Here is a 21,870-nt window from a genome sequence, read left to right on the forward strand (position 1 = left end):
TGGGGCTAATTACATTAATACAGAAAGTCCCGGGCAATGGCATACTGCAGATGTATTCACTGTCATTTAGAATATTATGTCGTGAGTGACGGGACCCATGGAGTCACAACCTCCCAAGAGTTCATTTTGGGGAGACGCTGAAAGTGGAATCACTAACAATTAAAAACAAGCATTGGCATAGCCAATAGGTCTCGCCTTTGGGACCTTATAAGTGTTTAGTTATCCAGCACAATATCCTTGGTGCAACATCAAGTGTTGCATGGCTAAACACTTATAAGGTCCCATAGGCGAGACCTATTGGCTATGCCAATGCTTGTTCTGATCTGTTATGACCATGTTAGCAGCGCGAAGGTATTGGAGTTGAACAAGAGTGAGTGAGAGTGGGGTTTTTGAAGGTTTGCGGAGGAGCCAGCCCTAGAACATGGTACAAGAAGCTCTCAAATCAAACTGTGACCAGCTTTCAACCGTATGCAGTTCATTAATTTCCATCTGATCAACGTTATTTGGATTTTTTTATTCCTGAAAGCTGTGAATGATTTCTCTTCTATTTTCCGAACTAAAAAGAACTTGTCTGTGGTAAAAGATCTGTGGTGTTCCATTTAATTCCAAAACAACAACCGAAGCCCTCTTAATAATTCTCCTAATTACTTTGCTAGATTGGTGGAAGATCAAAAAATAGGTTACGAGTTAACCGTGAATAAAGACTGCAATGGCACTATTTTGTCTCGAACTACCAGCACGTTGTAATTGTGCACTCCATCTAGTTGTGAGGTAGAGATGATGTAGACTGTTACAGCATGTGCAGTCTCTACAATGGCATCCTTAGTATGACAATCTTGGGTTACAACGAGTACCACAACTTGCAGCTAGCTTGGCCTTGGGGAGAGAAAGCAAGCTACAAATGTCCTACCACTTTTGTGATGAAGCACCTCGAGAGGGCAGAATAGGTTTCTGGTTGTGCACTTGGTCCTGAAAACAGAGTAGGCTCCACTGCTGGATGTTTATCTGAAGAAAATCCATTCTGGACTGTCAAGGGTACTTGGGTGGGCCCAGCTTAAATGCACTCACAACAACCAGGTGGCAGCCAGTTTCCGCCAAATTTTGAGGAAATTAATTGCACTCTAAAGATATCACTTGATCACAAAAAATGTGCAAACTTACTCCATGCAAAAAAAGTACAAAGTGCACACACCGGAAAGAACTTCAGCGTCTCCTACTGAAGCGAACACGACCAGTGGTAGCTTCGGTGGCCTTCCTGAATGAGGTATTTTCATGAGACCCCAGAAACAAAGCAAGGCCGTCGGGTGGAGAGGGGCTGCTCTGAGTACACAGCAAAGGAGAGGCCTGGGGTGAAACCGTGGAATGGAAGGTAAAAAGGGGAAGAGAGGTGGTCTGCATGTTGCGATCACAGCATGGGGAACAAACTTATTTTATCATTTTTCTAGATTTAAATGGGAATAAAGAAGTTTAAGTAATTATAGATTTAAAGAGGGAATGCGGCTATAATTAAGAGTGCAGGGTTAAAATGATCAGCAAATGAATAGTTTTGGTTTTACCACAGAGATCTGTGCGGTATTTACAACACTGTAAGTTCTTAGTAAACCAGCTTTACAAGAAACTCAGCTTCATTTAAACCTTTCAACTTGGATTCGAGAGCTGTATGTAGCTTCTTGGTCTAGAAACGGTGTGCTAACTCCACCTATTAGATAGCTGAATACTACTTTGGCCAGGCAGTGAGTGTCCTACAGCGGGGTATTCTGTAATTCACACTAAGTAGTGGTCACAGGGCGTGACAGTAACACAAGTGATGTCCAGAGCAGAATTAAATGAACAACTGGAGGTCTAACAGACGGAAATTGGGAAGTAGGCGGGGCCAGCTCGGGGGAGCAACACAGCAAAAAGTAGCAGAATAAAGAATGCACAATTTAGTTGATAAAAGTAAATATGTGTTAGCCAAATCGTGCCATAAAAATTGGAATGAAGGCATTATGACGAGGTGAGCTTAGATTCCAATGTATGTAAAGGTCTGCCTTCAATTAAAATATTATAGTGTCAACAAAAATCGACTTCCGTGTCTGTAATAATCCAGCACCCCCTTTTGCTGCAGACCTGTTTCTAATAAATGCCCCAGTGCACTCCTTGAGGAGCCGGGAATTGCACCACCTGTGATGCAGCAGGTCGCCTGTGCGCGAGGACATGAACCCAACTTCTTGTTTTTGTTGTTGCCACACTAGTCACGGAGTGAAAATGACCCACTGAAAGTTCCCAGTCCATAGCTTGGCGCTGCGTATCAAGAACCAGAGGTTGTGCAGCGACGTGTCATCTGTGCTCTTCACTGGGCTCCAGAAATGGCTGTCCACAAGACTATGTATAGTACACCATGGGATCCTCTGTGGGACAGACCGAGGGCCTCAGTAGGATTTGCACAGACTCTTGCTGGAGCTCAGTTAATTCCCATAGCACCCAGTTGCTGCTTGGCTGTCTTTCAGGCTTTCATTGCTAACTGACTGGAGAGCCTCAGTACTATAATACAATGCCTTTGTCTTTCCTTGGACATTCAATTTAATCTATTTATGTCCCCTGCTTCACTAGGCTAGGCAGACCCCCGCCAGGGCCTCTCCCCTCGGTTTCCCGACATCCCAGTCTAGTCATCTCCTCAGGTCTTGTCATTCTACAGGGCCCTCCAGCGTCTTCTAAACCCGCCACTTAAGTCTTCGCAGCTACGAAAAACATCTTTACTGAGGCCACCACCTACAGACCTCCTATGGGCCCGCAACCACGCTTTGACGTTAACAACCCTCTGCTTCGAGACACCCATTTTGGCTCTCTGTCCCTGCTTGCTTGGTTTGCCTTTCACAAATGAAATGCAGCAATTCTACAATCATGAAGTGCTTGTAGACTTGCTGCCTTTCATTTGTTAATAGGGCACAACAGCAGGGTAGATTGTGAGCCCTTGTTAAAGTAATAATGTTAATTGCAGCGCTTGACGGGCGCTGCGATTAACATGATTAATTACAAAAAGGGACACAATCTGACCGTTTTAGCGCCGCACGCATTTTAAAAGCGGCGGGCCGACGGTCCTCAGTTGCCTCTGCGAGCTTTGTAGTTTACAATGCGCGCTCCAGGAGATATAGGTGCGCACCCGCCCATGCGCACACCTTGGAGAGAACAGTGGTAATGGCTAAGTAGTAGTGAATGTAAAACACCACACTGATTAAAACCCAACTTGATATCTATTTAAGAGGACCACTAATCAGTATTTTCGACCCTTACTTTAACTGAGATTTGGGAGTAATGAAGTTGCAGCACTCACAGGAGGGAACATTTAATCTCCCAAGCACCCAACATCTGCCACAGGATATATCAGTCCAATTGATCAAAATGAGGGGAATAAACAATGAAGCATATAAATAGAGAACGTTACAAAGTGTGGCAGGTTTGGAAAACATCATCTTTAAAGGAATAAGATTCTCTAAGGTGTGGCAAGTAGCTAGGTTGTAAACCATTCTGAGACCTTTAAATTAAATCAGAGCCATTGACCCATACTTGTAAATCATTTAACAAAATGCATCAAGTAATTTCTCATCTATGTCACTGTTAAGAAATACTTTGAAGGCAGTGATGTCTCTTTTGAATATGGATTCAAACATCTCGACCCAATCTTTGTCAATAAAGTGTCCTTTAGATTCCCAAATCAGGCCCTCATTAAAAGTATTGTGAACTTTGGTGCAGGGATACAGTGGGCCAGAATCTTACATTCTGGCCGGTAGGCCCACATAAAATTCCAGCTATTACATTTTCCAGGGAAAATGCTTACATTTTCCGCCTGTTCTGAGCAGGCACAAAGCCTGTGCTGATCCTATGCTTAAACACTGTGCTAGAGAAACAGACATTTGTTGTGAACAGATTTGGAATGTCAGTGTTGTTGTTGTAGAGTGCTCCATATAAAAGGGCTGCTCTCCACCTATGACTTAAGAACTACCCAGGGCTCCCTGCTCTTTTTGGCATAATTTTTGTGATACTCTATGCCTGAAAGGGCATTGTTTTGAATTTTACTGGTTGCTCCCTTGTGTCTGGATAAAGCTATACCTCTCTGACAAGCTCCATTAAGAGCAAATTACATGTGTCAGGGGTTGCTTTTATTCATTCGAGGTTGACCTGAATGGTATTTTACCAATCCAAAGCTGTCATACTGTGCCCAAAATGGTGAAAGGCTTGTGTCATTTTTTAGCTTGGCGTGGATGGTGTTTGTTAACCCTATCCTCAAAAGATGTGCTGTAAGAAACGGCAAAAGGCTTTGTCACTTTCTATCTTGGCATGCATGGAACTGCGCTAATCCTATGCTTCAACAACAGGCATTATAACTTTTAACTTTAAATTTGGTGACTCAAATTGCAATCAGCCAGTGGCCAGGGTTTAAGCGGGCTTGCCCACTGCTCTATGTTGTGTATTCTGGTGGGAGCTGACATGATTGCCCCTGTCCTTTTATGACACAACTTTATTTATCAGCATCTTCACTTTGGCATTTTGATCAATTCTGAATCCACCTTCATAGCTCGAATTTCTGCTGTGTCTAAGTCATGTTTGTATCATTTAAGGCAACTTAAGCCTTCACTCTCATAATTGGCATTTTTGCACCATATTTTGGCAGTCAATGCCTTAATTTTGTCACATCTGGATTCAGCTAATGCTTTTAGTTCAGGCTTCTAAGTTCTGCTGCTCACCGTGTTTGACATCCCAACACTACATCTGCCTGAGTTTTGCTGAAATAATCTCCTTACATCTTCTCCCTTAGGATCAACTTTGTGGCACACCTGATGAACTTTATTACTATTACTTATTGCATTTCTTGACACAGATCCCATTTTTATCAAGTCTAAATTCGGGATACCTACTCCGTTTCGAGAGCTTACACCAGCTCTCAATCCCTTCAAAGCAATCTTACATTTGTGCCTGGCCCACTAATGTAAATACTATCAAGACTGGCCTACGCATTGTCATTTGACAGAGCTGGAGTTGGATGCAGCTGGCTTTCCCCCAGGCCCACCAGCTTTTATCATGGAGTGCAGACATGCCCATACCTGTATCTCGTATATCAATCCCCTTCCACCCCGCCCCACAACACAATTCTCTCATATGGTCAAACATGTACTTTGCATAACTGTTGTTTAACAAACTTTTATGACAGAAGGCTTGCATATTGCATTTTGTGATTCAGTGTGTATGAAATGAATTGTGCATTGTTTTTCACTGTGTCCTTGTGTGCAGGTGAGAGCTCCACAGGGAAACGTTTGACTTCAAAGTGAATTAATAAATCAGGTGTTGCAGGCTGGTTAGAATAGCTCACTCCTAAATTAGAGGGTCTCAGGGGAATAGAGCTCAAATAAAGTTAAAACTGATCAAAGAAAGACTGCGAGACCTATTCGCATACAGTGGGATAAAGTGATCTTTAATCGAGATAGCTTGTGTTGGAAAATGGTCGTCTCTGATGAGTCACCCAAATGTTTTGCCTTCCTCCTCCTCTTTCTGCAGTATCTTTTTGATGGCCTTAGGACTCTGATCACTTTACCGCTGCTAATCAGTGCTAAAGTACATGTGCTTCGTCCCTAAACATACTTGTAATTGATGTAAATATACCTAATAGACATATTTAATTTACTATGGTGGTATACCATATAACCAGGGACTCTAAGTTAAATGCTACTAGTGAGCTGCAGCACTGATTGTGCCACCCACAGAAGTAGCCTTTCAAACCTGTCTCAGGCCTGCCACTACAGTGCCTGTGTGTGCAGTTTACTGCCACTTTGACTTGGCATTTAAAACTACTTGCCGAGCCTTAAACTCCCCTTTTACTGCATATGTCACCCTTAATGTAGGCCCTAGGTAGCCCTGAGGGCAGGGTGTTATGAAAGCAAAAAGTAGGACATGTACTTTTAAGTTTTACATTTCCTGGTAGTGACCAACAGACAAATTTGTTTTTCACTTCTGTGAGGCCTGTTCGTCTGATACTTGTGAAGAAACTCTGCCAGAAGTAAGGATTGCTGTGCTACAAGGATTGCCACTCTGCTTGACTGACTGTTCTAAGGAACTGCTTCACTGCAGTGCTGAGCCGCCCTGCTGCCTGATTATCTGTGCTGTGCTGGGGACAAGGACTGGGCCCATCTCACTTGAACCCAGAGTGACTCCAAGGGCTTGCTGGCTTAATTCCTGTTTCTGTAGTTTCAGAGACATCAAAGACTGCCTGTAACACTCCAAGCAGCACCTGGACTCTGCCATCTGTGAGTCCAGCCCTGCCAAGTGGTGCCAGTCCAGTCCTGGGCCTTTGGAAGAGGGTTTCCTGTGCTGCAGCTTTTTAAATCAAGCTTTTGTGCTCTTTGTGAGCACATACGGGTTTGTTCGTTCTGGTACCGCGTTGCTCACACGAAGGATGAGCGCGAGAGGGCACCAGCTTGTCTCTTCGCACAGCAGCATCACCAACCACGAGGGCCCCAGCCTGTCTTTCCATGACACCCAGAGGCTGTTCGCATCCGTAGACCACCGTCAGCAACGCTCATCGTGCTATCGGCAAACTTCTTTCCCGCAAACAGGACTCTTGGCACTGATCTTGAGAAGGTAAACCTTCAGCGTGACTTAACCTGGATCTATATCCCGACCCAGGCTCCATCACAGTCAGCTGTACTTTTCAGATTTGACACAATCCAGCATGACCAGATAACTTAATTGGTGCTTTGTGTTTCTAAGCACTATTTTTTGATTTAGTCTTTAAAAACTCATAACTCCGATTCTACTTATTGGATTTCTGTTGTTCTGGTATTGCTTTACTCATACAAATATAAACTATTATTCTAAACATGTGTGGAGTTTATTTGTGGTGTTTTTATTGTGTTACTGTGTGTGTGTTGAACAAATACTTTACACATTGCCTCTTTAGATAAGCCAGACTGCTCTGTTCCAAGTTATCAGAGAGTGAGCACAGGTTATATTTTATCCTGTCTAGGATTCTGGTCCCTACTTGGACAGGGTGCTAACCTCTCCCAACTAGAGACCCAATTTCTCACAGCTTGGAAATAAATGATTTTGTTATTTAAATTAAACAAGCATTTGTTTACTATACATTATTCAACTTACTTTCAGTTGTTTTGTTTTCTCTCTTAATGTTTGCTGATAGATTTGTAACTGCTCAGCAGCTTCGGGGCCAGGCTGTCGTGCCAAGATATGCTTCAGTTCCACGTACAGTTTTTCTTTTTCCTGAAAAAGCGAAGACAAATTACATTAACTATGGCAATACAGTGTCTAAGTGACTCTCTGATTTCATACTGAAAGGTCAAAAGAAAGATTCCCTGAGTCAGTGCCACGTAACTAATTTCAGCTAGCAATCCTGGTATCATCGTACCACTAGCATAAAAAATCACACAATTGTTCTCATTGTTATTGCACACTTATTAGAACCACTGACTCACAGAACGCAATATTAACAGATTACCCTTCAAAGTAAAATATTGAAAATTAAGTTAGAACTTCAATAAATGAACTCCTCTGATCATCGAATGATTCTTCATTAAAGATATTTTTCTTATTTGCGTTTCCCTCTATAGCATTTTGTTCGCAATGACGCAATAAAAGAGTCCGGACACTTGGAATTGTCATTCATTTAAAGAGCTTTTTAAAATGACAAATTTTGGTAAAGCTCCCTCCAAGGTGGTTCTTTGTGTCCAGTAACTGCCACAAATGACCTATGCAGATGAGGTAGAGGAGACCAAAGGCTGCAAAACGCATACATTAACAGCTATCAAAAGTGTAATGTGGGTCTGGTGAATCCCGCACCAGAGTGTCCTGGGCAACACGGTCAATCACAGAGAGGTCACGGTTAAAAACACTGGCCACATAGGTTATGAATACTCAATGGTCACAAAATGCTGTACAGATGCACTGCAGACAGTGGAATAGTTCAGTCTCAAGGTTTAAAGATGAAACTCTTCTTGAGTCTGATGAACAGTGACAGGTGGCCCTATAGACATAGGCATTCTGTGGCCACCATGTACTATCTCAGTTCAGTGGTTGGAACATTGTGGGTGACCAGTATTTCTATTGGTTGGTTAGTACAATGTAATTCTGTCTTGTAGGTACAAATGACCAGGTTGGATGTTTCCATGCCGTGTAATTGATTAACATCTTGAAGTTGATGCTTGCGTGCAATGAATGGTGTAAATGAAGAATCAGGGAAAATATAAGGTACGATTGACCTAAGATGTGGGAACCATAATTTATCATTTGCTATACTGCATAGAATATATTGCAACCCTTTGATTTAGCCTTGCTTGGCTCTAAGGAACAGGGTCTGACAAAATCCTATTCAAGGCAGTTTCAAAACACAGAGCATCACAACGTTGTACTTCCAGGGAGGATCTTTTTTCTCTCAGATGGATTGTTTAAATTAGTAAGTAATCAGGTTTGTCTTTGTTTCGAGAAGAAACTGCCCTGGTGGATTGAGATCATTTTTGTAAATCTTTCTCATGGCAAATTGGGTGCCATTGTCAATGAAATGTCTTGAAACTATTTATTTCCCTATCTTTGCTAGGGTAGGTACAACTACTATATTAGTTTCATTGGAATTTAGCTGCAGCGCAGAAAAAGCATTTAGGTCTAGATGCACTGACACTGAATTTGAAAAAAGTGGTTGCAAATTACACACCAACTTTTTGCGAATCCAATGATCTTTTGCGAGCTAGCATAGGTACTATTAGGTCTGTGTTAGACCTGACACACTAGGATGCTAGTCTCCCAGCCCCTTTGCCCCTACTGTTTTGCTGAATTCGTTTTGTTGCCTTTAGAACTCAGTGCGCTTTCTTACTGTTAATCAGTGTTAAAGTCTGGGTACACTCTCCCTCAAACGTGGTGTAATAGGCTTGCCCCAGATCGTCACATTTACATTATTTGCAAACCCGGTTAAATGTTATTCGTGGGCCTGCAGCTCTCATTGGGCCACCAACTACAGTATCGTTTTAAAACATTTCTCACGCATGTCTATAGCACGTAGAGAAGTGTTAAACTGCAATTTTGTCTTGCAAAAATAATTATTTTGTCAGGCCCAAACCTTTCTTTTTAGTACATTTAAGTCACCCCTAAGAAAAGCCCTAGGGGCTGCTAGGGCAAGCTGCAGTGTATTTAAAATATAGGATATGAAGGTTTAAGTTTCACATCTCCTAGTAATAAAAAACTCCTAAAGTCGTTTTTTACTATTCCAAGGCCTATCTCTCCCATTGGATAGCACTGGGTTACCGTATTACACTTAATAAGTTATAACTCATGTTTGGGAAAGAAATAGGAAAATGTAGCTTAGACTCAAACTAATTGTAATTTAAAAAAACTCTTTAAAGGTAAAGCTGGATTTAAAGTCACAATCCTGAAAATACCACTGTTAGGAAGTTGGCGTTTTCCTCGACCTAACCGTTTTGTGCCTGCTGCCTGTGTCCTGGGTAACATGACTAGACGTAGTTGACCATTGGCCTTTGTGTGTGTATTCCTCCCAGACAGCAAGACAAAAGAGATGGTTGAGGGCTGAGCTGGTCCATGCCTCTATTATATTTCAAAGGGCTTCCCCAGCACCCACATAAAAGAACTGACACCAGCGTATTGTGACCCCAGATCATTTAAAGCCTGGGAAGGAAAGGTAGGAAGTTTCCAGAACTAGATTTGGGGGTGGTATAGGTGTTTTCCCTCACTTCAAAAGCTGCCACCAGGTATAAATATTTGACCTCATGAACCATTCGTCACGTCACTACTGGATCTGTGGAAGAATCAGAAGGAGGACTGTTCTGCTGCCCTGCTGCTGTAAGGACTGCCCAGCTGCAAGAAGAACTGCCTTGCTGCTCTGCTGCATCAGGAAGTTAGAATGGAACTGCTCCTTGAACCCAGAAGCAACAAAGTGACTCCAAGGGCTAGCTGGCTGGCCTCCGGTTCTGAGCTAGAGGGAATAACAAACTCCAGAGACCTGACCTGCATCTGACCAGACCCAACTGGACCAGCTTGTGTCCTGCTGTTGGCCTCTGCTGTAGTGAGTCCTGATCCCCAAGAGATGCTCCTAGATCCAGGACCCGTGGCTAGCATCAGAGTGTATTCCTTCTTGTCCAACTGTGGGTTTCTCTAGAACCAATGCAATCTGATGCATCTCGATGCAGGACCTCACCTCCAAGCACGTCTCAGCTCCTGATCAGTGGCCTCATTTGAACCTAAGTAGGGCAGTGCATCGTAGCTCTGATAGGCACCCTCGTCGGAACCAACACAACTCAAAGCAGCGCAACTGGTCCATTGGGAGTGAACCTATCTCCCGACTCACTTGAAACATTGTTTTCAGATAGGGCGTTATCTTGCTCGGGGCGAGTTTGTAAAATTCGATAGGCAAGCCATTTGGGCCCATCGCCTTGCCCGCCCGCAAGTCCTGTATAGCTCTTTCTACCTCTGTACTTACTAGTTCCCGCTCCAAGTCCGCCCGGTCTTCTCCTGAGAGCATGGGTAGGGAGATATCTCTCAATAGAGAGTCTGCATCTGCTTCTGCGTGAGACGTCTGGGATTTGTAAATCCGTCTGTAGTAGTCCCTAAATGCATTTGCAATCTCCTGTGGCTCGATGAGTCTCTTGCCAGATTCAGCTATGAGTTCCACCACTAATCTATTAGCTTACTCTCTGCGGTCCAGTCAGGCCAGCAATTTCCCAGCCTTGTCCCCAACTTTAAAGATTCTACTGAGTGTTTCCCTGTGTTGTGCTTTAGCAGCGTCTGTGACTAGGGCAGCGTATTTTTTTGTCTTTAACTTTAAGGTATGTCTAACCTCATCTGTGTTCGTATCTCGGAGCTTTCCTTCCAATTCCAGTATATCTGTTTCTAGTCCTACTAGTGTTGCCTATTTTTCTTCCTTAGTCCCCGCAATCAGAGAGATAGCATACCCTCTAATCACGACCTTGAAAGCCTACCACAATGTCTGCACTAAATCAACCGAAACTTCATTCTCACTAAAGCAAAGCTCAGTTTCCCTTACAAATTTTCTTTTATCTGGGGGATCCTAAGATACCATGGATTTATTTGGGCTGTCCTCTCAGTCCGCGGCTGCCCCACCTTTATTAGGGCCCAGATGGGCGAATTATCTGATATTTCCCTTGCCAGGTGACTCACCTCTCTGATCTGTTCTAGTTGGCCTGCCAGTGTTATGATATAGTCTATTCTAGACATGCTGCTGTGGGCCCCCCGATTAAAATATGTATTGCTGTTCTATGGGATGGAGCGCCCTCCAGGTGTCCACTAGTCTCATCGCTCCCAGAAAATTATCGATTTGCATGCGAGCAGGAGGAAGGTCCATTTGGGGCCAGCAATCTAGCCTGTCTGAAACGATTGAGTTGAAGTCACCCCCAACAAGGAGCATCCCCTCTGGTAGGGGAAGCAGGAGATCTCCCAGGTCCTTGAAGGCCGGGGCCTGGAGGCAAGTTGGTATATACCCTGACACCAGATTTAATATACCTGAGGTCGCCACAAATCTACCTAGGTTAGCTGTCCACGTACGATCAATCGCCATCTGGATGTTTTTCTGTATCATAATACCCACTCCCCGGGATCCTGAGCCAAACACAGAGTGCGCCACTAGCTTAAAACCTCATCTGTTCAGCGCCTTGCATGCATTGCCCAGTAAGTGTGTCTCTTGGAGTAAAATCACATCTGGTGAATGCCGTTTTACATATTGCAGTACTATGCCTCTCTTTAGCTTGTCGCTCAGATCATTCACGTTCCAGGACAATAGTTTAAGTCCTTGTTATAATAGCGGTCCAATTTCCATTTACAACATTAGTCTGTCCCATCAAGGGAGTCCCCAGGGGCCCCCACAGTCTTGTTCAGTTGCATCTAACCATCCAGCACCCCATAGCGCCTGCTTCTCAGTGCAAAGTGTAAGAGTCTTAATAGTCTCTACTTGTCGTCTCTTGTCAACGTCATCTAATCTATATACAAAACTCAACGAGCATCCCCTACTGCCCCTCCCTGTCTCCACGCATTTCTGACTGTATCCTATTGCGTTCCTTCCAGGCAGTGACGAAGTTTCTTGGTGACAGGAACCCCACATCCCCCCAACAAACCATAACTCCACCCCCCTCGTTGCCTCCGTGCATGGCGGTACTTGAACCTCCCACCGCCCCAACTTTGTAGAGCACCTATCGTCCACCCCTAAAACTTGTGGTATGTGAGCCAACCCCACGCCCGTTCAGCATCGGTTATTAGTTAAAAAACTGTGTCGATTGTATAACCCCCCCCCGGGGGACCCAATCCCGCTCTCCATTTTTCTACTCCCCAGTTCCTGCAAGGGGGCAGTCTCACACATGGTACTAAACCCTACTTGCATGTTCACTAGGAAAGAAGAGTCCCGCTGGAGCCTCAAGGGAGGGCTTTAGATTACCTTCCGCTGTGACGTTAAAAGATACAGTCGCCAGATGTAGTCCCTGCATTCTGCTCCGCTCGGTACAGGCCCGGATTTTCCCGTTGACTTTGATGATTCTCCTTCCCCGCTGTGCACCATCCTTCAAGCCATTCCCATGCTTCCTCAGGGGTGCTGAAGAACCATACATTTTCTTCTGCTTCCATGCACAGCTTGGCCGGGAAGAGCATTGCATATTTGATGCCTTTCTCCCGCAGGGTACTTTTACTTCGAGAAAGCTGCGCTGTTGACACGGGACCTTGAGCGTAAAGTCCGGAAAAAAGGTTTCCTTGCTATTTTCAAATTCGACTGGCAGTGCTGTTTGAGCCGTCTGCAGTATGATATCTCTGTCTCTGTAGTTGAATACTCTTGCCACTATAGGCCTTGGGGGTGCTCCAGGTTTAGGCCTACCTACCGGCCACGTGTGCCAGTTCGATCGTGAAGAATTTTGATAGCCTTGCAGGCTGCAGGTAAGTCGTAACCAGCTCCTCGACAAACAAGTACGTCGCCTGCCCCTCAGCGTGCTCCGGCACTCCTAAAATTTGCACATTATTCCATCTTGACTGCCCTTCGTACTCATCAACTGAGCTTCCATCCTTTCATTACGGGCCTGTAGGTCAGTCATCTGTTTTTGGAGGGTAGATGCATCTTTGACTAGGGAACTAGTAGTAGATTTGACTTCTTTGATTCTAGTGTTCATGTTACGCATGTCTGCCCGTATTAGAGAAACCTCAGTGGAGACAGAATCAATCCTGGTTTCCAACGATGTTCTTACTGTTGTAATGGCTGTCATTATATCGTGGAGGGTCAGTTCTGATGAGCCGTCCATCTCTTCCCGTTTCTCTGGCAATTCGTCCACTTCTTTATCCTTCGGGCCCGATCCTTTTTGCCAGGCATACTTGTCTAGTTTGGCTTGCATACTGTATTTGCCACTTCTTCCTTCAGCCATCTTGGACTTCAGTGGGCATTGAGGAAGTCCGTATGATTGATCACGGCCAGCCTCTCCTCGCTGCTACCCGGGGTAATTAGCACTCGTTGGCCCGTTGGCCGTCTCCAATCATCCCTGCCAGACACTACGATGTTCTCCTCTTGCCTTCCTGCCGTTTTGCTGTTTCAGTTGTGGCGATCTTTCTGTGGTGTCAATTACGCTGTTTCTGCGCCCACTGGGCCTACCTTGACAGTTGCTAGGCCCTCCTCCACTGCTAGTCATCCTTGCCGTGTTCCACCAGGCATTCACCGTTGTTCCCCGATGTTGACGGCCCCCTCCAAGGCCCAGGAGCCTCCAGCCCTGCCTCACCCACGCGCGTTGGCCGAGTCGTTCCAAATGTTACTTGGGGTCTGCTGCGTGTCTGCGCCCAATTGGGAGGTCGACCGACCCTCAGTGCCGACAGCATCTTGAAATTAAAGGTGCGTTTCAAAATGTAAGGGGCGGTGATCTGCCTCTCAGGTTTGTCAATCGGGGTCTCTCAGCAGGTACGTATCTGGGGTAGTATATGGTTCATGGCTGCAGGAGACGGTAATCAAGGTTGCTGCTTCCCCAGGCCACTCTTACTGCGCTGCTATCATTTCTGTAGAAACCGGTTATTGCACTGCTTCATCACAGCGTACTGCCAGTGACCTCCAGGGCGGGGCGATACTCCCGATGGGTCGGCACCTCCGAGCCCATGCACCGTCCGGTGGGCTGAACCGGCACCTCTCACTATGCGTCTTCCACCACAGCCTCACCCAAATGATCTCAGCGCACTGCAGTGTTGCCCTCCAGGCCTCTGGTGGCCATGTTAAGCCCACACATGATCGCCCCAAGACAGGGCCAGCCCGTGGACTCCCGGCGCTGTCAGAGGATATCCGTTCCGAAGAGCGGACTCGTTCACCTTCCTCCTTTGCGCCATTATTTGTGGCAGCAGCGGGGATCCGAAAGCCCCTCCTCCACTTCGCGGGCTGCGTTGCCGGGCTTGCCTCCTGCAGAATCGAGCCGATCACCACCCTTTCACCCGGTTCCGCGATCAAGTCACTCCCAACATGTTCCAGGACAGTCGCAGGCAGTTATGGCATCATTTTCACTGGATGGCGCGTTCGGTCGGAGCCGCTCTAATGTGCGGCCATCTTGCGCAGCAGTCGGCCATCTATGAAACTATATGTGGGCATTCTGAGTGAATCTGTGGCAGAAAATCTGCATTGAAGTGGTCAACTTCCCCCCCTTGCACACATGAATTTCTAGTTGTATCTATATTAGAATGCCCTTCCCCTGTCTACCCCTGACCCCGTACAAGTCATCAATGACGTCATAGGAGGTTTCCCTTTGTTCCCCGAAGCGCAGGAAGCCATTTGCTTCCAGCTCGTAGGGGAACAAACAGGTAAGTTTTGGGGCTGGGGAGGGGGGGATTTATCCAAAAGAGGCATCGGGGGAAAGGAAAGGGTTCTCCAGGGATTTTTTTTTTAAACGCGAAACAGTTTTGTGGTTTGGGGGAGCGGCCCCTTAGGCAAGGGTCGCTCCCCTTAGGGGGTAATCATTTTGGCTTTTTCTGCCCCCCTTGGGTTGGGGGAGGATTTAGCATAATTTTTTTTAAACGCTCACTGGACCACCAGGGAGAATTTAGTGGGGGGGGGCAAATTTCGCCATTTTTTAATCTCGGGCCCACTAGGCCATCAGGGAGTTATTTGTGGAGAGTGACCCCTTTGGCAAGGGTCGCTCTCCTTTGGGGGCAATATTTGTGGCTGTGTCTGCCCCCCCCAGGGGGCCAGATTGCCATGTTTTTTTTAAATTAGGCCCACTAGACCACCAGGGATTTGTTTGTGGGGAGTGGCCCCTTGGGCAAGGGTCGCTTCCCTTTGGGGAGCATTAATTTGGCCGTTTCTGCCCCCCTGGGTGGGCAGATCAGCTGATGTTTTTTTTGTATGGCCACTAGGCCACCAGGGATTTAGTTGTGGGGAGTGGCCCTTTGGGCAAGGGTCGCTCCCCCTTGTGGGCATTGTTTGTGGCTGTCTGCCCCCATGGGGGGGCAGATTTTGCCATTTTTTATATTGGGCCCACTAGACCACCAGGGAGTTATTTGTGGAGAGTGACCACTTGGGCAAGGGTCGCTCTCCTTTGGGGGCAATATTTGTGGCTGTGTCTGCCCCCCCAGGGGGCCAGATCGCCATGTTTTTTTAAAATTGGGCCCACTAGACCACCAGGGATTTGTTTGTGGGGAGTGGCCCCTTGGGCAAGGGTTGCTCCCCTTTGGGGAGCATTAACTTGCCCGTTTATGTCACCCTGAGGGGCAGATCGGCTGATTTGTTTTTTTATAGGGCCACTAGGCCACCAGTGTTTTTTTTTTATGTTGGGGAGCGGCCCCTTGGACTAGGGTCGCTCTCCTTTATGGGAGGATGATTGTGGCCATTTCTGCCCTCTTTGGGTGGAAGAATAGCAGTATGTTTTTAGACCCAACTGCCCCCAAGGGGGGCAGAAGCCACTAGACATCAGGGTTTTTTAAATTTTTGTGTTGGGGAGTGGCCTCAAGGGCAAGGGTTGCTCCCCTTTCACGGGGGTGAATATTTTATTTATACTCTTAGGCCCACCTACCCCTTAGCTTGGCTGGTGGATTGTGTGTGGACTGGTGCATTATTTGCATATGTGATTGTAATGTATTTTTCTCCTTTTTGTTCAAGTGTAAAGCTTTTGATTCCTGTTTGCGGTTTTGACAGTGGTTGTTCCGCAGTTTTGCGTAGTTGCATTGTTTTGGTAAGAAAATCCTTTTTGTTGTATTTACTCCAAATGAGTATTATTGTCATGTATGAATTAATTTTTTTGTAAGTGGTGTCATAATGGCAGCATATTTAGTTAGTGTTTTGAGCATGAAATTCTTTGCGATGTGTTTTGCATTGTCTTATGTGTAATTTTCTTTTCTCTTTCTTTTTTAGTGGGATATTGTTGATCCATATTGTGTCTGTGCAGAGTAGATGGTGGTGAGTTTAGCTGCTTCTTGCAAGTGAGTGGTATCATTTTGGAATATATAGGTATTTCTGATAAAGGTGCATTTTGTTTATTACTTATTTTACAAAGTGTTTGTTGTTGTTGACTTGTTTGACAAGTTACCTTTATTAGTAAGCATTATGGCTAGCCGTAGAGTGACTGCTCAGCAGGTGGTTGGTATGCTTCTTGAATCTTCCTCTGAGCAGGATTATGAGACTGAGGGAGAGGAGGGAGGGGAAGATTCAGGCAGTGAGTTTTCTCTCCACACAGAATCATCGGATGATGAAGGTACTCTCAGTGCAGATGAAGCTACTCTTGGTGTGGATAAAGCTACTCTCAGTGCTGATGAAGTGCCTGTTTTAGAGGAGGATACTGCTGAGCTGATGGTGCAAGAGGCATCTGGATTGCAGCTGGAGGCTGCTAGGCTTCCTACTGGAAGTGCCGGACTCTGGGTTGATCCAAACATGGTGCAGCCGGTGTTGCCTGCCTTTAGTGGTGATGCAGGGTGTAGAGTGGATTGTGAACATTTTTTGCCTATACAGTTTTTTTAGTTGTTTATGGATGATGTATTTTTGGGTGAGATTGTTGAGCAGACTAATTTGTATGCTGAACATTTTTTGAGGGACAACAGTGACAAACTTAGGCCCCACTCTAGAGCTACCCGGTGGACTCCCACTAATCTGGAAGAGATGAAGAAGTTTTTGGATTTTACTTTATTCATGGGTTTGATAAGGAAGCCGTCCATGGCTTCATATTGGTCTACCAGTCCCTTGATGGCAACTGCCATATTTCCTGCAGTTATGACTCTTGATCGGTATTTACTTTTGCTACGGATGCTGCATTTTGTTGATAATTGTTTGGCGTTGCCACGAGATCACCCTGACTGTGACCGTCTTTTTAAGATTCGGCCTGCTCTTGATCACTTTGTAGATCGATTTTCAGAGATCTGTACTCCAGGGAAAGAAATATATATTGATGAGTCTTTGGTCTTGTTCAAGGGTCGTTTGGTTTTTAGGCTGTACATCCCTAGCAAGAGGGCATGCTATGGAATTAAGCTGTATATGTTGTCTGAGAGCAGGACAGGATATGTTTTTAATTTCAGTGTGTACACTGGTAGGGATTCCACTATTGACCCCCCTGGTTGTCCGTCCACTTTTGGAGTTTCAGAGAAAATTGTGTGGGATCTTGCTAGAGGACTGTTTAACAGAGGCCACCATTTGTACCTTGATAACTTCTACACTGCTGTGCAATTGTTTAAGGAATTGTTCAAAGTGGACACTTTTGCTTGTGGCACAATCCGCTCTAACCGTAAAGGTTATCCAAAAGAGCTTGTTTGCAAAAAACTTCAGAGGGGACAGTGCAGTTCCTTGCGAAGTGATGAACTACTAGCTGTGAAATTTGTGGACAGGAGGGATGTGTACATGCTGACTACCATCCATGATGCGAGTACTTCAACTGTGGCTGTTTGGGGTCAGATTGCTGAAGTGCGCAAACCTGTGTGCATTTTAGACTACAATAAGCACATGGGTGGTGTTGATAGAGTAGATCAGAGGTTGGAACCTTACACTGCTATTTGTAAGGCTTACGTTTGGTATAAGATGTTGGCCATCCATCTCTTCAATTTAGCAACTTTCAATGCTTTTGTTGTGTTCAAGGAGTGTTCTCCTGCGTCAAAGTTGACTTTTGTTCAGTTTCAGCAGTCTGTGATAGGCAGCCTTGTTGTTGTGGAACAGGCAAGTGTTCCTAGAGTTGGAGTGGTGGAGGATGTGGATCGATTGAAAGATCGCCACTTTCCTGATTACATTCCTCCCACATCCTCAAAAGACTTTCCCACTAGGAGATGTAGAGTCTGTGAGCGAAGAGGTGCGCGGAAGGAGACTCGTATGTACTGCCCCAAGTGTCCTTCTAACCCTGGGCTGTGTGTGCCTGCTTGTTTTAGAGGGTACCACACACAAAATAATTTTTGGGAGCATCCATGAGTGGTAAAATTAACTGTCTGGTCTGTATTGTTTACATTTTTTTATTCTGTTTCAAGGTTGGCATTAGTGCAATGTATTTAGTTTCAGATTTTGTGTTAGTAGATTTGTATCTATTTGCAATTTCTTTGTGTTTTCTTATTGGTATAAAAAAAATCCTAAATGTGATGGCGGTGTGTGTAGGCTGGTGCGTGGCTGGTGGTGTGCGGGGACTGGCGCTTGGCTGGCTGTGTGCGTGGACTGGCACTTGGCTGGCGGGGTGCGTGTACTGGTGCTTGGCTGGCGGTGTGCGTGGATTGGTGCTTGGCTGGCATTATGCGTGGACTGGCGGTGTGCGTGGACTGGCGCTTGGCTGGTGGTGTGCGTGGACTGGCGCTTGGCTGGTGGTGTGCGTGGACTAGCGCTTTGCTGGCCGAGTGCGTGGACTGGCGCTTGGCTGGCGGTGTGCGTGGACTGGTGCTTGGCTGGTGGTGTGCGTGGATGGCGCTCGGCTTGCGGTGTGTGAGTAGTGACTTGCTGCTGGTCACTACACACACTGCTAGCTGAGCGCCACTCCACGCAATCCATCAGCTTGTGTGATTGCTGTGTCAGGAATGTGGGCATGTGAAAGTGATGGGCCCTTGAATGGCGCGGTCTGCTGACGTGAGTGTTTTAATGTGATGGGCCCTCGGCTGGCGGTGTGAATGGTTTTGTATGTGTCACACATATGACAGGTGTATGAATGGCCTGTAAAGAGGTTGGTGCCTTGTCGTGGCTTTACAGCTCAGGTTCTCGTCCTTTCAATTATTAACAGTGAATTTCATTTTTGTGAAATCACTTGCTAATACAATTGTATATACTGAACCATCACTCACCCTCGTGCCAAATCCAACCAGAATGTGTTTGTGCTTGAGGATCAGATGGCTGTGCAGTAATATTTGTCTTTTTTGTCTTTCTGAAGCAGGGTGTACCTTGTCCCTTTTTGTGAATGTTGTGATGTGTTGGTTTCGTGCCTGGTGATGTGAATGGTCTTGTGTGTATCACGTTTGAAAGGTGTGTGAATGGCCTGTAAAGCGGTTGGTGCCTTGCTGTGGCTTTACAGCTCACGAGCTACGAGTCACTGGTTCATTTTTTTGTCCATTTAATTATTGACAGTACATTTCATTTCTGTGAAATCTCTTGTTAATAAAATTTTATTTACTGAACCATCACTCGCCCTCGTGCCAAATCCAACCAGTATGTGTGTGTGTTTGAGGAATAGATGACTGCAGGAATCTTTGTCTTTTTAGTCTCTCTGCCAAGGTGTACATTCCATCTAAGAATAACCTACCAACTGTAGATATTGTCGTAAACCCATGGGAGTACATGGTGATGTCTCTCTTGTGAATCCCAACCAGTTATTTTATCCACAATGTCCTGCAATCCTCAAAATGTCTGTCACATTTTCCTTGCAATTATGTGCCAAAATGTTCACGCTGCAGAAAAAAACAACAAATGTTCTCAAAACTATCTGGTTTTGCAAGGGAGGTCACCTGGGTTTGTGGCCTTGAGCTCCGCGACAGGCAAGGGCCCAAAACGTAGTAAGGCGACATCAAAATTGCCTATCTCAAAACCACCTGGTTTTGCAAGGGGGGTCACCTAGGTTTTTGGCCCCGTGCTCGGCGGCCATCTAGGGAAACCTACCAAACCCACACATTTCTGAAACCTAGTTACCCGGGGGCTTCCGGGGAGGTATGGCTTGCATGGATCCCCCAACGTTTCCTTACCCAGAATCCCCTGCAAACCTCAATTGTAGCTGAAAAAATCACTTTTTTCACACGTTTGTGTGGGAAAGTTGTGGCATCACCGAGCTCACACAAATTTCCCACCACCCAGCGTTCCCCCAGGTCTCCCGATAAAAATGGTGTCTTACTTGTGTGGGACGCCCAAGTACCCGCGACAGGCAAAGGCCAAAAATGTAGTGAGGCGACATCAAAATTGCCTATCTCAAAACCACCTGGTTTTGCAAGGGGGGTCACCTGGGTTTTTGGCTCGTGCTCGGCAGCCATCTAGGGAAACCTACCTCCCTCCCTGGAAGCCCCCTGGTGTCTAGTTTTCAGAAATGTGTGGGTTTGGTAGGATTCCCTAGATGGCCGCCGAGCACGGGGCCAAAAACCCAGGTGACCCCCTTTGCAAGACCAGGTGGTTTTGAGCTAGGCAATTTTGATGTTGCCTCACTACGTTTTGAGCCCTTGCCTGTCGCGGGTACTTGGGCCTCCCACACGAGTGAGGCACCGTTTTCATCAGGAGACCAGGGGAACGCTGGGAGGTAGGAAATTTGTGTCAGCCTGGTGATGCCACAACTTTCCCACACAAAAATGTGTGAAAAAAGTTATTTTTTTCAGCTACATTTGAGGTTTGCAGGGGATTCTGGCTAAGGAAACGTTGAGGGATCCACGCAAGCCATACCTCCCTGGAATCCCCTGGGTGTCTAGTTTTCAGAAATGTGTGGGTTTGGTAGGTTTCCCTAAGTGCCGGCAGAGCTATGGTACACAAACTACAGCTAGGCACTTTACCAAAAAATTGCCATTTTTCACTGCTCAATTGAGGTGTGACCACGTTGCGTTTTGCGCCGTTTCTTGTCGCGGGCACTAGGCCGACCCACACAAGTGAGGTACCATTTTTCTCGGAGGACTTTGAGGAACGCGGGGTGAGTGGAAATTTGTGGATCCAGCAGATTCCACAACTTTCCACCACAGAAATGTGGGGAAAATGTGTTTTTTTGGCCAATTCTTTAGGTTTGCGAGGGATTCTGGGTAACAGAACCTGGTGGGAGGCAGTCGTCACCTCATCCTGTATTCCCCTGGGTGTCTAGTTTTCAGAAATATATAGGTTTGCTAGGTTTCCCTAGGTGCCGGCAGAGCTATGGTTCAAAAACTACAGCTAGGCACTTTGCCAAAAAAGGGTAATTTTTCACTGTAAAATTGAGGTGTGTCCACGTTGCGTTTTGGGCCGTTTCTAGTCGCGGGCATTAGGCCTACCCACGCAAGTGAGGTACATTTTTCTCGGAAGACTTTGGGGAACGCAGGGTGGGTGGAAATTTGTGGATCCACGCAAATTCCAGAACTTTACACCACAGAAATGTGAGGAAAATGTGTTTTTTTTTACAATTTTAGGTTTGCAAGGGATTCTGGGTAACATAACCTGGTGAGAGGCAGCCAAGTCACCCCATCCTGGATTTCCCTGGGTGTCTAGTATTAAAAAATGTATAGGTTTGCTAGGTTTCCCTAGGTTCCGGCAGAGCTAGGGTTAAAAAACTACAGCTAGACACTTTGCAAAAAAAAGGGTAATTTTTCATTGGGAAAATGTGGTGTGTTCACGTTGTGTTTTGAGCCATTTCCTGTCGTGGACACTATGACTACCCGCACAAGTAAGGTACCATTTTTATCGGGAGACTTAGGGTAATTCAGATTAGTAAAGGAACTGTTATTACCTATTGACTTTCGATGCATTTCTGCCTTCCAAATGAAATA

General features: G+C 45.8%; 1 protein-coding gene across 1 annotated transcript in view; it reads right to left on the reverse strand.

Moving 5' to 3' along the window:
• Nucleotides 1-21,870, reverse strand: part of CFAP58 (cilia and flagella associated protein 58) — a 617,117-nt gene that overhangs the window by 26,842 nt on the left and 568,405 nt on the right. The window contains exon 16 of the mRNA XM_085603453.1: nt 7,129-7,248. Within this exon, the coding sequence (XP_085459579.1) occupies nt 7,129-7,248 (120 nt within the window). The remainder of the gene's footprint in view (nt 1-7,128; nt 7,249-21,870) is intronic.

The sequence above is a fragment of the Triturus cristatus genome, chromosome 1_2 (assembly GCF_964204655.1).
Source record: "Triturus cristatus chromosome 1_2, aTriCri1.1, whole genome shotgun sequence".
NCBI classification, from domain to species: Eukaryota; Metazoa; Chordata; class Amphibia; order Caudata; family Salamandridae; genus Triturus; species Triturus cristatus.